The sequence below is a fragment of the Mesoplodon bidens genome (genome assembly GCF_964165515.1).
Source record: "Mesoplodon bidens genome assembly, chromosome: 12".
Lineage (NCBI taxonomy): Eukaryota > Metazoa > Chordata > Mammalia > Artiodactyla > Ziphiidae > Mesoplodon > Mesoplodon bidens.
The window spans coordinates 44319545-44331243 of NC_138168.1; the positions used below are offsets into that span (position 1 = coordinate 44319545).

The 11699-nt window shown below is 58.9% G+C and overlaps 1 protein-coding gene across 12 annotated transcripts; it reads right to left on the reverse strand.

Moving 5' to 3' along the window:
- Positions 1 to 63: 63 nt before the first annotated feature.
- MICAL1 (microtubule associated monooxygenase, calponin and LIM domain containing 1) lies at positions 64 to 11631 on the reverse strand. 12 transcript variants are annotated; one of them, XM_081250902.1, is made up of 25 exons: positions 11468 to 11631; positions 9647 to 9945; positions 9346 to 9553; positions 8963 to 9067; positions 8640 to 8744; positions 8373 to 8528; positions 7323 to 7423; positions 6329 to 6586; positions 5963 to 6078; positions 5634 to 5760; positions 5352 to 5433; positions 4613 to 4760; positions 4001 to 4206; positions 3690 to 3781; positions 3522 to 3563; positions 3212 to 3295; positions 2940 to 3096; positions 2547 to 2623; positions 1993 to 2263; positions 1782 to 1876; positions 1402 to 1515; positions 1184 to 1277; positions 904 to 1003; positions 717 to 790; positions 64 to 335 (listed from the first exon to the last, which is right to left on the reverse strand). In XM_081250902.1, the coding sequence occupies exons 2-25, from the start codon at positions 9902 to 9904 to the stop codon at positions 187 to 189; spliced, it is 3219 nt and encodes a 1072-aa protein (XP_081107028.1). In that variant the 5' UTR covers positions 9905 to 9945; positions 11468 to 11631; the 3' UTR covers positions 64 to 186. The 12 variants fall into 12 exon arrangements, with proteins under 12 accessions (XP_081107028.1, XP_081107037.1, XP_081107038.1 ...); XM_081250911.1 differs by having other exon boundaries at positions 9647 to 9948; XM_081250912.1 differs by lacking the exon at positions 11468 to 11631 and adding an exon at positions 11035 to 11420 and having other exon boundaries at positions 9647 to 9948.
- Positions 11632 to 11699: the final 68 nt, after the last annotated feature.

Here is an 11699-nt window from a genome sequence, read left to right on the forward strand (position 1 = left end):
CCTACACAGCGGCCCTCCCTGCACACTCCCCCACCTCCCCCCTGTAGGCAGCCAAAGTCCTGCTACAGCAGAAGCTTTTTTATTGTAAACAGCGAGGCCTCTCCCAGGCAGCCCCGATGAACAGGGTGGCACTGTCCTGGGGTGAGGCAGTCTTCCTTGCAGAGAAGACAGGCAGCCTACCCTCTTCTAGCCCTGGGGCCCTGGCCCCGAGGCCAGCTCGCTGAGCCTGCGTTCCTCCTGGAAGCGGATGAGGGCATCTCGCTGGTTCACCACGTCCACTAGCTTCCTCAGGACCTGGTCTTCAGCCTGCCGGTCAGCAGCTGTCTTCAGGGTTTCTGAAGGGAGGAAGTGAAATTTACTTAGAGAACAGAGAACGGGGAGGGCGGCAGGAGAGGCACAACCTAATCCCGGCCTGTGTGACTTCTACAACCCCAGCTGTTTCCCACTCTGAATTTGGTTTATCAACACTAACAGTTTTCTAGCATTGTTTAGCAGCAACACCACTTTTAAAGGAATCTTGTGTAAAAGCCCAATTGTGCGGCTGTGATTGAACTGAAGGCGCGGAATGTGGGCCTGGAGCCCCATCCTCTGGCTTCCTCCAGTTCAAGAAGCAATTCAGAAGGCAGTTCAGCCTCAGACTAGAGGACTGTTGCCTGGGCAGTATCTGAGATCACGAGGCTTGTGCAAATACCAGCCTCTCCCCACATCCCACCTACCTTCCCGGTTCATGTAGGTTCGCAGTTCTTGGTCCAGCTGCCACTGTTTCTCCTCCAAGTTCAGCTCCTGCACCCTGTGGGGGGCAGGGATAGAAAAGGCACAGGTGTCTAGGGTGACCGAAGACCTGGCTGTGGGGCCTGGCTCACACGCCATTGCCCCCTCCATCCCAACTCCAACACCCCTTACGTGATCATGAGCTCAGCCTCCTCGGCCACCAGGCTGTTTTTCTTCTGAACAAGCTGTAGCAACTGTTCTAGCCATAGTGCCTTTTGCTGTTCAGGGGAATCTGACAAGAAGGAAGAAGAGGGGCCAGTCAGGCCTCTGAGCAGGGTCACAGGAATCACGGCATGAGGAGCAGAACCTGCTGTGGGCCACAGCCTGGGTAGTCTGGGGGTGCTGGGGGTGGAACACAGGGCCAGGAGGCAGAGGTGTCCTAGGCTCGCTTATCCTCCCCGTCTTCACTCACTGCTCCGGCTCCTCAAAGCCAGCTCCAGCTCCGTGCCCTTGGCCTCCAGCTCCCTCAGGGCGGCCTCGATCTCATTTTGTCGCCGTTGGATGGCCTGAGTACAAGACAGAAGGCCCAGGAGTCTGCGGATTGCTCAAGAACAGAGTCCCGGAGGAGCTCTGATACCCAGTCTCAGAACTCTTATCCCATTAGAACCTCCGGGAACCCCTAGGCTGCACCTGAGCCTTGCAGAACCGCTTCATCTCCTCTTCCTTAGCACGGCGCAGCAGAGTCCGACGCCACGTTGGGTAACTGTTCATCGTGCCTGAGTTCTTAGCCAAGTTCTGCAGAACCTATGACAGGGTCAGGTGGATAGGGGTTGGGAAAGCTCCATTTGAAAGGGACCAGAAAGACCCTGGGCTGGAAGTGGCATAAGTTCTGATAGAAAAGGTGGAGGCCTAGAGACATGAAAGAGTCAGACTGCGTGAGAAGACATTCAGAGACATCTGGGCTCAGAAGAGGCTGAGCCCTGTGGGTTTCTCCCAGGCAGGGGCCGGGGTATGTTTAGTGGATGCGTGCTGGCTTGGGCAGAATAGGTGGCCAGGTTCCTCCCACTCACATGTTCCGTGTGTGAGTCCAACGGCACGTCTTCCTCTGCTTCCTCGTCACTGGAGCAGGGACTCGCTTCTTCCTCCTTCTCCACGGCCACAAGAACTGTGCAGCGAAGTGGACATGGGCTGAGATCTGCAGGACCTCCCTCCCCATTCCCCACATCCCTGTCCAAGAATCCAAATACCACCCTCCCATCCCCACCCTGGGCCAGCAGCTACCTTGAGGGCTCTGGGCTGGCATTCCCCAGCGCACAAAGCTTCCCTCTAGGGCCTGGCGGGCCAAGACGGAGCAGCTTCGGGGGGGCTTGGGTGGAGGCTCCATTTCCGGGTCAGGGGTGAGATGAAGGGAGGATAACCGCTGGCGTTCTGGGCTGGAGAGGCGGATCAGCCGACGGGGGGGCTGGCTTGGGACAGGACTGGTCCCCTCCTGGGGGACCACGGGAATCGAGGGGCGTGATGGCATGTTACTCTCACTGTGTGTGGGAAGGTCCTAGAAGAGCCACCATATGCTCTGGTCAGTGACCTGCCCAGTGTGGGCTGAGGCAGCCCCTTGAGACAGACGTGGGCCCTGGCGTTCATTCACTTATGCCATCTACTGAACAGTGTCAGGCAGTGTTCTAGATACTTGGGATTCATCAACAAATAAGACAGGACAGAGATCCCTGCCAACATGCAGTTTACACTCTAGTGGAAAACATTCAGTTACCCCCAGCAAGGTCTCGGGCTTAGAGAGCCCTTTCCTCTTTCCCAGCCCCCACTTCCACAGCTTTTACCTGACTCTCGGGGCCTCTGTCGCTGCTATCCTCTTTGTGGCCTGGCTGGGGCAGGTGCTGGAGGCAGTAAAAATGTCCTGGGAAGGCGGGAGAGGGGAGGAGCCATCAGATGTAGGCAGCCCGGTGACCAGATGTTCAGTTTATCAGGGAAGGTGGGGGTGACAGGCCTCTGCATTGGCTGATAAATTTCTACCAGCCTCCTGGCTTCTCAGAACCCCACATTTGGGGCTTCGGAGGGGACAGAGGAGACGGAGCTCAGGAGAAGAAAGTGTCATCTTCAGCCTGTTTCTACCTCATGCCCAGCACCCCGGTTCCCCTCCACCTTCAAGCTCCTGGCCCCCCCAAGCAGGGCCAGACCCGGAGTCCCTCTGAATGCCTCCCAGGCCCACTCACCATCTCCTGGGTGCTGCCCGTAGCCACTTGGCCATAATGTGGCCTCACAGATATGGCAACGGAAGCAGCTCCGGTGGAAGAAACGGCCATTGGCACAGAGGCGTTCCAGGATATAGAGGTGTTCCCCACACAGTGCACACAGATCCTCGGCACTGGCCTGCACCAACCCCCAGGCCGCAGGTCAGCTGGAGTCCAAGGCAGCTGCCAAGTTTTTCCCTTCCCCTCCCTGCCCTTCCAAGGCCTCTGCCTGCAGACAGGGCCCCTGTTCTCACCTCCTGGTATTGGGATGGGGGTGTCACTGGTACATCAGGCTCTGGGGCAGGTGGCTCCTCGGTACTTGGGGTCTCAGCCTCTACCTAAAAAGGTAAGTGCTCAGGCCCAGAGGTAGAGGGGCAGGATCAGCTGGGGAGTCCATGTGTACAGATGAATAGAAAGGACTGAAAGGGAAAGGGAGTGAGACTAGGAAGCGAGACTGGATGGGGGTGGTTACAAGGAGCTGGGGTGGCGAGCGAGGCCTGGGGGGACAGGATATGGGAAAGAGTACCTCAGGGAAGGGACTGTCCGGCCCTTGCGTGCATTTACCTCCACACGAGGCTTCTTGCCACCAGCATCCTCCCCGTTTCCCTGCAAGAAGTCCTATGTTCTGAGCCCCCAGTTTTCCCCTTCCCCCATTCTGAACATCCTCCTCATCACCCCAGGGATCCCCACAAGGAACCCACTGCCCAGGCCAACCCCACCCAAACTCCCCACCTGGGCCCGGGTCCGTTGCAGGGTCCTCTGCAGTTTGCCAAGGAACAGTACAGCGCTGGCAGTGCCCGGGGAGCCTTGGCTGACTGGGCCTGCTGGGAGAATCAGGGTAGATAGGGGACCGATACTGTACCCGCAGAACAGACAGCTATGTGCCAGCCCAGAAGGATAAAGGATACCTCTCCCAGGCTGTCCCTTAGAGGGTGGGCGCGCGCACGCACGCACGCACACACACACGCACACACACACACACACACACTCTCTCTCTCTCTCCCTCCCCCCACCCCCTCCCTCTTCACCCCGCCCCATCCTACCCGCCTCCGGGTCACCTGGGTTGTGAGGTGTGCTCTTGAAGGCACTATGGAAGTGGCTGAGGTAGGCAATGAGGCCCAGTGGGTCATTCCCTGCCACCATTGCCTGTGCGGACAACACGGGCGTGATGCCCAGCTCATGCTCTGCCATCTTCAGCGCCCAAGAAGTCGCTTCCAGAGCCCCGACTCCCTGCAGCTCTGAGGGTTCCCTGTGGGGCATCAGGGAGAAAGGCCAGTGGGAGACCAGAACTTGCCCCATGGAAGGGGGAGAGAGCAGGAGGGGAGGGACATCGGGAAAGGGAAGAGAGGGCATAAAGGGTTTTTATTCTCTGTGCTACATACCCGCCCGCCCCCATGACAACAGCATCTGGCCTTGGGGGGCTTCTACCACTCACAAAGCTCTCCGTATTGAATGCATTTGATTCTCATGGGCAGGCAGAGTCAGGCGGGAAATCTATCTCTAGGGAAGCGAAGTGACTAGAGCAGGATTATTAGCAAGGGGTGGCCTGGGACGCAGCTGGGTGTGCTAACTCCTACACAGTGATCGCCCACCATTCCATACTGCCTGGAGAGGGAGGGGCTATCAGGGACCCCCAAGCCCAATATCTGACTCACAGCAGGGCGGGCTGCAGCCGGTGCACGAGGGCACACAGGGCCAGCCCATCCGCCCAGGAGGAAGACAGGTCGGTGACATGGACCCCTGGGTACCCAGCCGTCTGCTCCTGGCACCAGTGTAGAAGCTCCTCCTGGGTGGCCACCGACCCTGGGAGAGGAAGCTGCGCTGTACTGAAGGCACCGGGGCCCGCAGAGAGAGCCCAGCTGCTGGGTGCGGGGTCTATATGGGAGGGGGAAGCAGGGATCCACGCCTACTGGGCACCAGCCTAACACTCACTGTCAGCAGCACCTCCTTCATCCCAGTTTTCTCATTTGAAAAAATCTTTCTGGCAATAAAGTAGGGGAATGAATAGAGTGAAACCACTGCTGGCCACAGAGAGGGCAGCAGGCTATGAGCTGAGGGGCAAGGGAGGCCCAGAGACTAAAAGGAGAGGCAGGTTTGGGGTCTGCAAGGCGGGAAGGGGCAGAACAGCCGAGAACAGTGCAGCTCGGCCGCCGTCCAGCTGCTGCATTACAGGGGCTAACGTGCTGAAACATGCCGCACAAGTTGGCAAGTGGCTGCTGCTGAGCACTCCACTGCCCTGCACTCCCCAGGAGGCCCCAAACATCCCCACCACCCAGCAGTGCTCCAGCACCCTGCTCCCTGCCGCCAGCATCTACCACTGCTCTGATCATTGGTGCTTGTGCCCCACCGCTTGGTAACTATTTTGGACATGGCCCCGGAGGAAGCTCTGCTCACCAGTGGCCGGCTTTCCTGAGTCTGTCTTGTCACTCGTTCTCCGCACAGGCTCCTTAGCCTCCACATCATACAGGTCTCGTACCTAAGGCAGCCCCTTTCAGGTCTCCAGGCAGGCGGACCACACACACACACACCCCCGTCCCCCCAGTCCACGGGGGAGGGGCTGCCTGGGTGGGACTCACCCACAGGGCAGGGACTGGGCAGACCACAGGAGGGAAGGCCTGACCTGCGGTGCGGGAGCTGACCTGGGAAGTCTTGGCGGGCGGTGCCAGGGGTTCTGACCTGACTGGGGGTCACGGCCCGGAGGTTCAGGTTGGGATAGCGGGAGGCTGGGTCCAGCCCATACTGGGCCACATTGCGGTGCATGTTTTCTGGGGATGTCTGTGACAGGAGCTGGTACAAGCTCTCTCTGGGGAGATGAGGGCGGGGTTGGATGCAAGTGGGAGGGCACCATCAGCACCCACCCCTCCAGAAGTGCCAGGCCTTTCCTTCGTTCTCTTTTCCCTATGCCCCCATCTACTCAGCCAGCATCCCCGACCCTACTCCTGACTCTTGTCCTATACCCAGCCCTGCCCCCACCCCGCCCCCCAACTCCCCAACTCAGGCCTCACCTCTCTGCCAACACCTCTAGGGGCCCAGCGCCCTCTGCCCAGCGCTTCACCATCCAGGCGGCGTCAAAGGCTGCCAAGAAGCCCCGGGCCACTCCAGTGCCCAGGGGCCAGAAGGGCTGCAGGGGCAGGACAGGAAACAGCTCAGGGAGAGTCCAACAAGGGTGTTCACACCCAGATGACCCCAGGGCCATAGCAGAGGGGGCCCTGACACACCTAGCCACCCTCTGCTCCTCCTTACAAGCAGCAGACCTTTTTATACCCCCTCCTTCCCACGAGGCTGCTTCCTCCCCCAGCCAGGGAACCCCTGTGCCTCCTCACAAGGGGTCCAGAGAGACCCTCCCCAATCAGGGAACACTGACCCCTCACCTCCACCAGGCAGTCCCCAACCAGCCCCAGCAGCAGGCGGGCGCCATGCTTCTCCTGAACCCGAGCAGAGCTCTCTGCCCGCATCATGCTTGTGAAGTCAAAGGCAGAGACGTCGGGCCGCCCGTGGGCATCCTGGGCAAACTCCAGCTTCCCAAGCTTGCCGTGGGTGGCGAAGTCAGCAGCTGCCCGAGCAAAGCGCTGCAAAGCCTCGGGCGCCACATTGGCGCTGCTCAGCAGCCGGTCGGTCTCCGGCCAGTCCTATGTGGCCAACAGATCAGAACCAGCAGGGTCACTTAGGCCATCACATCCCCTTAGGTATAAAAGGGACACATCTTGAGGCCCCAGGAACAGGCTTCCCCAGACTACACAGCAGTTGAAGGCTGAGCTGGGAGAATTTGAACGTCCAGCCTCCCACACTCGAGCCCCGTCCTCAACTCTCAGCCTGCCGCTCGCTGGGGGTCCCAGGTCCCACCCTGCCTCCAAGGCCCAGTATCATTACTGTTACCATACACCTGCTTTGGACAAGTCACTGAACTTCTCAGAGCCTGTTTCCCCATCATTTAGAGATAACATACCTAACTTCTCAAGGTACTCGTGTGGATTAGGTGAGAAAATGAACATAAAGCTCTCAACAAAGTACCTATCACATAGCAGGTGTTCAACTAGTGCATTCAGCAAATACTTTCAGGGTGCTTACTACATAGCAGGCACCATTCTAGGCACTGGGAATCATCAGTAAACAAGAGACGGACAAAACTCCTGCCCTCATGGAGCTTACATTATGTAGTTCCGTGGCTGGTATAAGGTGTTTAGCCCAGAATATGATTCAGGTTGCCACGTAAGTCCCAGGGGAGAAGAGCTTATCGAGGTGGAGGAAGTGCCATCGCAGAGAGGATGGACTCCCTCCACACCCAGGGAGAGACTGTGTCCAGGCCTGGCCCCTACCTCCCAGGGCCCACCACCCAGCCCCTCCCTGCCTGGGCCCAGGCCCCACCTGACGCAGCACCCCCAGCCGTAGCAGGCACTGCTTCTTGGCTGTCATCACAAAGTAGTGGGTGTCATCCTTGTAGTACACGATGTTCTCCAGATCAATGCCTGTGGGGACAGGGCATGGTACAAGGGATGTGCCTCCTCATCATGTGTCACCTCTCCAATACCCCAGCCATGCTTGACCTCTGAGAGCTGGGATCACAGCTCAGCCTGCAGCGGCACCTCTATCCACACACACAGGGGGGCCCGTGAGTTCTGGTGGCACAGTGAACCATCTGTCCCAGGCCCAGGAGGCCAAAAGGTGTGGAGCAAAGTGAGAAACTTGGGTGGGGTGGCAGCTGGGAGATGTGCACCACATAGTCCACAGGCTTGCAGAGGACAGCCTGGCTTCTCCGACCGGGATGTGCACACTCCAGGGGGCGTGGCAGTGTGAAGCCAAAGTAAGCATAGGGCATCTTCTGGAAGTACCACTTTCATTTTGAATATACAGCGTTTTGTTTTGTTTTGGTTTGGGTTTTTTTAATTTTTGAATTTTATTTTATTTGTTTTTTATACAGCAGGTTATATAGCATTTTTTTTTTTTTTTTTTTTTTTCGGTACGCGGGCCTCTCACTGTTGTGGCCTCTCCCGTTGCGGAGCACAGGCTCTGGACACACAGGCTCAGCGGCCATGGCTCATGGGCCCAGCCGCTCCGCGGCATGTGGGATCCTCCCGGACCGGGGCACGAACCCGTGTCCCCTGCATCGGCAGGCGGACTCTCAACCACTGCGCCACCAGGGAAGCCCTATATAGCATTTTTATATTAAAGCATATGTAAAGAAGCACAAAGCAAAATCCCACGCATTTTGTGAGAGATTTCTAAGACTCATCATGCTGGGTGGCCGAGTGGGGCTATGGCTGCTGAATCCCTGGGGCCTCAAGTTCTTTGCTGCCAAGACCACAAAGATGGAAAAGTACGGGATTCCTTGGACTGCGGACAGGTCTGAGAGGGAGAGGTGGGAGGCAGGCCACAGTGAGGCACGAGGAGGGCAAACCCTGTGAGGGTGGTCCTGACCTGTGGCTTTAAGCAGGCTCTGGAAGAAGCTCTGGTTGTAGATCCTGGCCACGCCGCTGATCTCGGGCACCTGTGCCTCTTCCACGGTGCGCCTGTTCACAAAGTTGGCCGTGATGCCAATGGCCAGTTTGCCGCGCATTTCCCGCACTGTGAAGCCTAGAGGTGGGGACAGGGGGGTGGTAGCAGGAGGACAACGGGTGTTAATAACCTAGAAAGGCCCACAAGGAGCTCAAGATGTTGGCTTCTTCGAGGGAAGGGATCACTCACCTTCAGGGACGAATTTACCTCCAGCTGCAGAGATGAGGACATCAAATTCATAGTTGGCCAGTTGGGCTGGGGGACTGGGCTGGAGCTGGGCACGCCAACCACTCCCTGGGGCAGAGGGTGTGAGTGGCACAAAGGTGTGGAAATCTGAAGGGGCCCCTGTATTCCCAGGACAATCCAGTGACATAATTAAATAAACGTTTAAAGGGCTTTATGGTTTAGAAAGCAATGACACACTATCTATCAAATTACACCTTCACAACAGCCATGGAAAGTAGGTAAGGAAAAAAATACTTGGGGGTCCTCAGGAGCAGAGAAGTACTTACCCTTTCTGGGAGGGGGCTGAAGGCCAGTGAAAGTGACACCCCAGTGAATTTCCACCCCCAGCAGTAATGCCACTTTCAACAAAAGCAGCTGAAGTTGCCGGATGCCTGGAAGGGAGAGGACATTAGGAACAGGGACCCCAGGTCCCCCCAGCCTTCCCAAGCACCAGTGTGTACCTGGTCAGAGCCGGAGAAGGTCTTAGACATCACTCAGTCCAACTGCCCATTTTACAGGTGAGGGCCCTGAGTCCTGAAAGCCGCCTGGCTGAAGTGAATCTTATCCACCCTGCCTCTTGGCCAGCCCAGCAGCGGGCCCCGACCCCCTCCACTGGCCTGTCTCTAGGCCCAGGCTCACCCGCCCCTCCAGGCCACCACACGGTGCTCACTGATGTGGTCCAGGGAGCCTGTGCAGAAGCGCCCATAGAACTTCTTGGCGCCGAGTGCCCGAAGGTCATGGATGGTGAAGGGCCAGAGGTGGAGCACGTTGTGGCGAGAGAACTTGGTGCGCTTTTCCACCAGTACCACTCGGGCCCCAAGCATCGCCAGCTCCACAGCAGCCCGCAGCCCACAAGGTCCGGCACCCACCACCAGGCACTGCGAACACACAAGGCAGCATTGGCATGGCATCTGGCCCCTCCTCTGACTCCCCCCACTCTTCAAGCCCCATCCCAGGCACCGCGTACCCACCTTGGTGCTGGTGCAGGCCCGGCCCTGCTGGTAGACAGGCTGGCTTGCTCTCTTGTCCAGCTTGGCCCACAGCGACTTGGCACTCCAGTAGTTGAGCTGGGCCTTCATCTTGTGGTACTGGGGCAGCCCCCCACCAGGCTCCAGCCCCAGGGCCCTGCATAGCCCCTGGAAGCTGCTCAGCACATCCTGGCACAGCTGGGCCTGCAGGACGCTCTCAAAGTGGGCATGCGCTGGGTTGGTGGAGGTGGGTGAGGCCATGGAGACCTCTGAGGCTCCCAGGGAGGGGCAGGGGCACGTGGCTGCTGGAGAGAAGGAAGGAAGAGAAGGGAAGAGGCTGGAGAAAGGAGGAAGGGAAAAGGCAGGGGAGGAGGAGAAAGTCTGGTATCCCCAGGGAGCTCCAGGTCCAGCCCTGATTGGCTCCGCTCCTCTCTGCCAGCTGCTCCAGAGACAACTGCTATCCCTTCCACTCCAAGTGAAATTTGCCAAATTTGGAAATGAAAAATCAGCAGTCCTGGGCACAGAGGGCATGCGGAAAGCCAGGGAGCCTCCAGCTCAGCCTTCTTGCTCAGGGATCTCCAAGCCCTGCTCCATCTCTGGGGCCCAGGGGACAGGAATTCTTACCCTGCCTTCTCGAGGCCCTAGTAGCAGGGCACGGGGAATTTCTCGGATGTGAAGAGGGCAGGGTGCCCAGGAAGAGAGCTTTCCGTGCACTACAGACAGGGACAGGTCTAACACCGGCAACCCCAGCTGCTAGGCACATGTACTGCCCCATCTCACCCCAAGCCTCCCTGTGTCCAGCACCCTCGAGGGACTCAGTGCGACGCTGGGTGTGGGGTGCATCTTATTCCAGGGGCAAAGTTCTCCTCCTTGGCACTACTCATTACCTCACCACGGGGAGGAGATGGTCTCTAACCCCGTAGGTTCCACTTCCCACCACCAAAATACTGCAAGGAACAGCCCCAGGATGTTGCATCTGAGTAACACACAATTGGGTCTATTTCTGACTCACTGTGGTCAAAATACTTCCCTTGTGACTTGCCACCGCTCCAGTGGGCCACAGTACGGTTAGGGGACTGGGGGGCGGGGCACAGGCCAGCAGGGTTCGCCCCTCCCAGCTTCCTCTCACTCCCATCGACGCCGCACCCCATCCCTGCATGCTCTCCCAGGAATCTCCCGAGACAAGGCCTCCCTTTGTCCCCTTCTCCCTCGCTCGGGCCCCCACGCAACTTGAGGGGTGTTGGAGAGAGCTTTCTCACGCTGGGACCCGGAGGAATCAGAAGGCACGGGGATTCCTGGAGAATTGCCCACGGGGGAGTTCGGGAAGGTGGGTGGCACTCATTGGGGGCGATCCTTGGGCTGATCCCCCTCACGCTGCTCGGTCGCCTCACCGGTCCCTGCCCGAGCCCAGCGGCCGGGCCGAAGCAGGAGATGAAAATCAACGCCGCAGGCACCTGGACGGGGGCGGACGGAACGTCAAGAAGGGCAAAGGTCTCTCTTAGGGGGTGGGAAGGAGGAAGACCTCGGCGAAGTGGGGAGAGGGGGGACCCAACCTGGAAACACCAGTACAAATAATGTGCGAGGGGTGGACCGGTCTGGAAGGATGGAGAGGGAGCTGGACCACTGGCAGCGGGGGTCGGGGGTACTCACACTCTAGACCGTACAGTTTGGAGAGGGGCTGAGCAGGGCGGAGGTGCAGAGAGACGGGCCGGACCGGCCAGGCGGAATTCAGGAGCGCCTCGAGCCACATTTCCCCGCATCCCTACTCCTACCCCGGGCCTCCGCGGGCGGGGGCCGCACATTTGGCGCAGCTGGACAACTTACCCGGGGGTTCGGGAGCCCGTAGGGGCCGCTTCCTGCCAGGCGGGCGTCCCAGTCCGGCGGGTTGGGGGACGGGGACGAAGGAAGGTAGGTGGAGGAGGCGCAGACCAAAACCCGGGATTTCGGGGCTGCGCGCAGGGAGTGGGCTGCCGCACCAGGGCACGCGGCACGCAGAGGCTTTATTCACGCCTCATTAGCATCTCATTACCCGGCGTTTCCCGGCTGGGGGCAGCCA

Bases quoted from the DNA above. Each gene is read 5' to 3' on its own strand.
- MICAL1 (XM_081250901.1), bottom strand. From the start codon at position 10,174: ATGCCCTCTGTGCCCAGGACTGCTGATTTTTCATTTCCAAATTTGGCA. The intron at 7,424-8,372 runs GTCAGGACCACC...CTGTCCCCACAG, and splicing joins GAGCCTGCTTAAAGCCACAG to GCATTGATCTGGAGAACATC. The intron at 1,004-1,183 runs GTGAGTGAAGAC...CCTTCTTGTCAG, and splicing joins GGCTTTGAGGAGCCGGAGCA to ATTCCCCTGAACAGCAAAAG.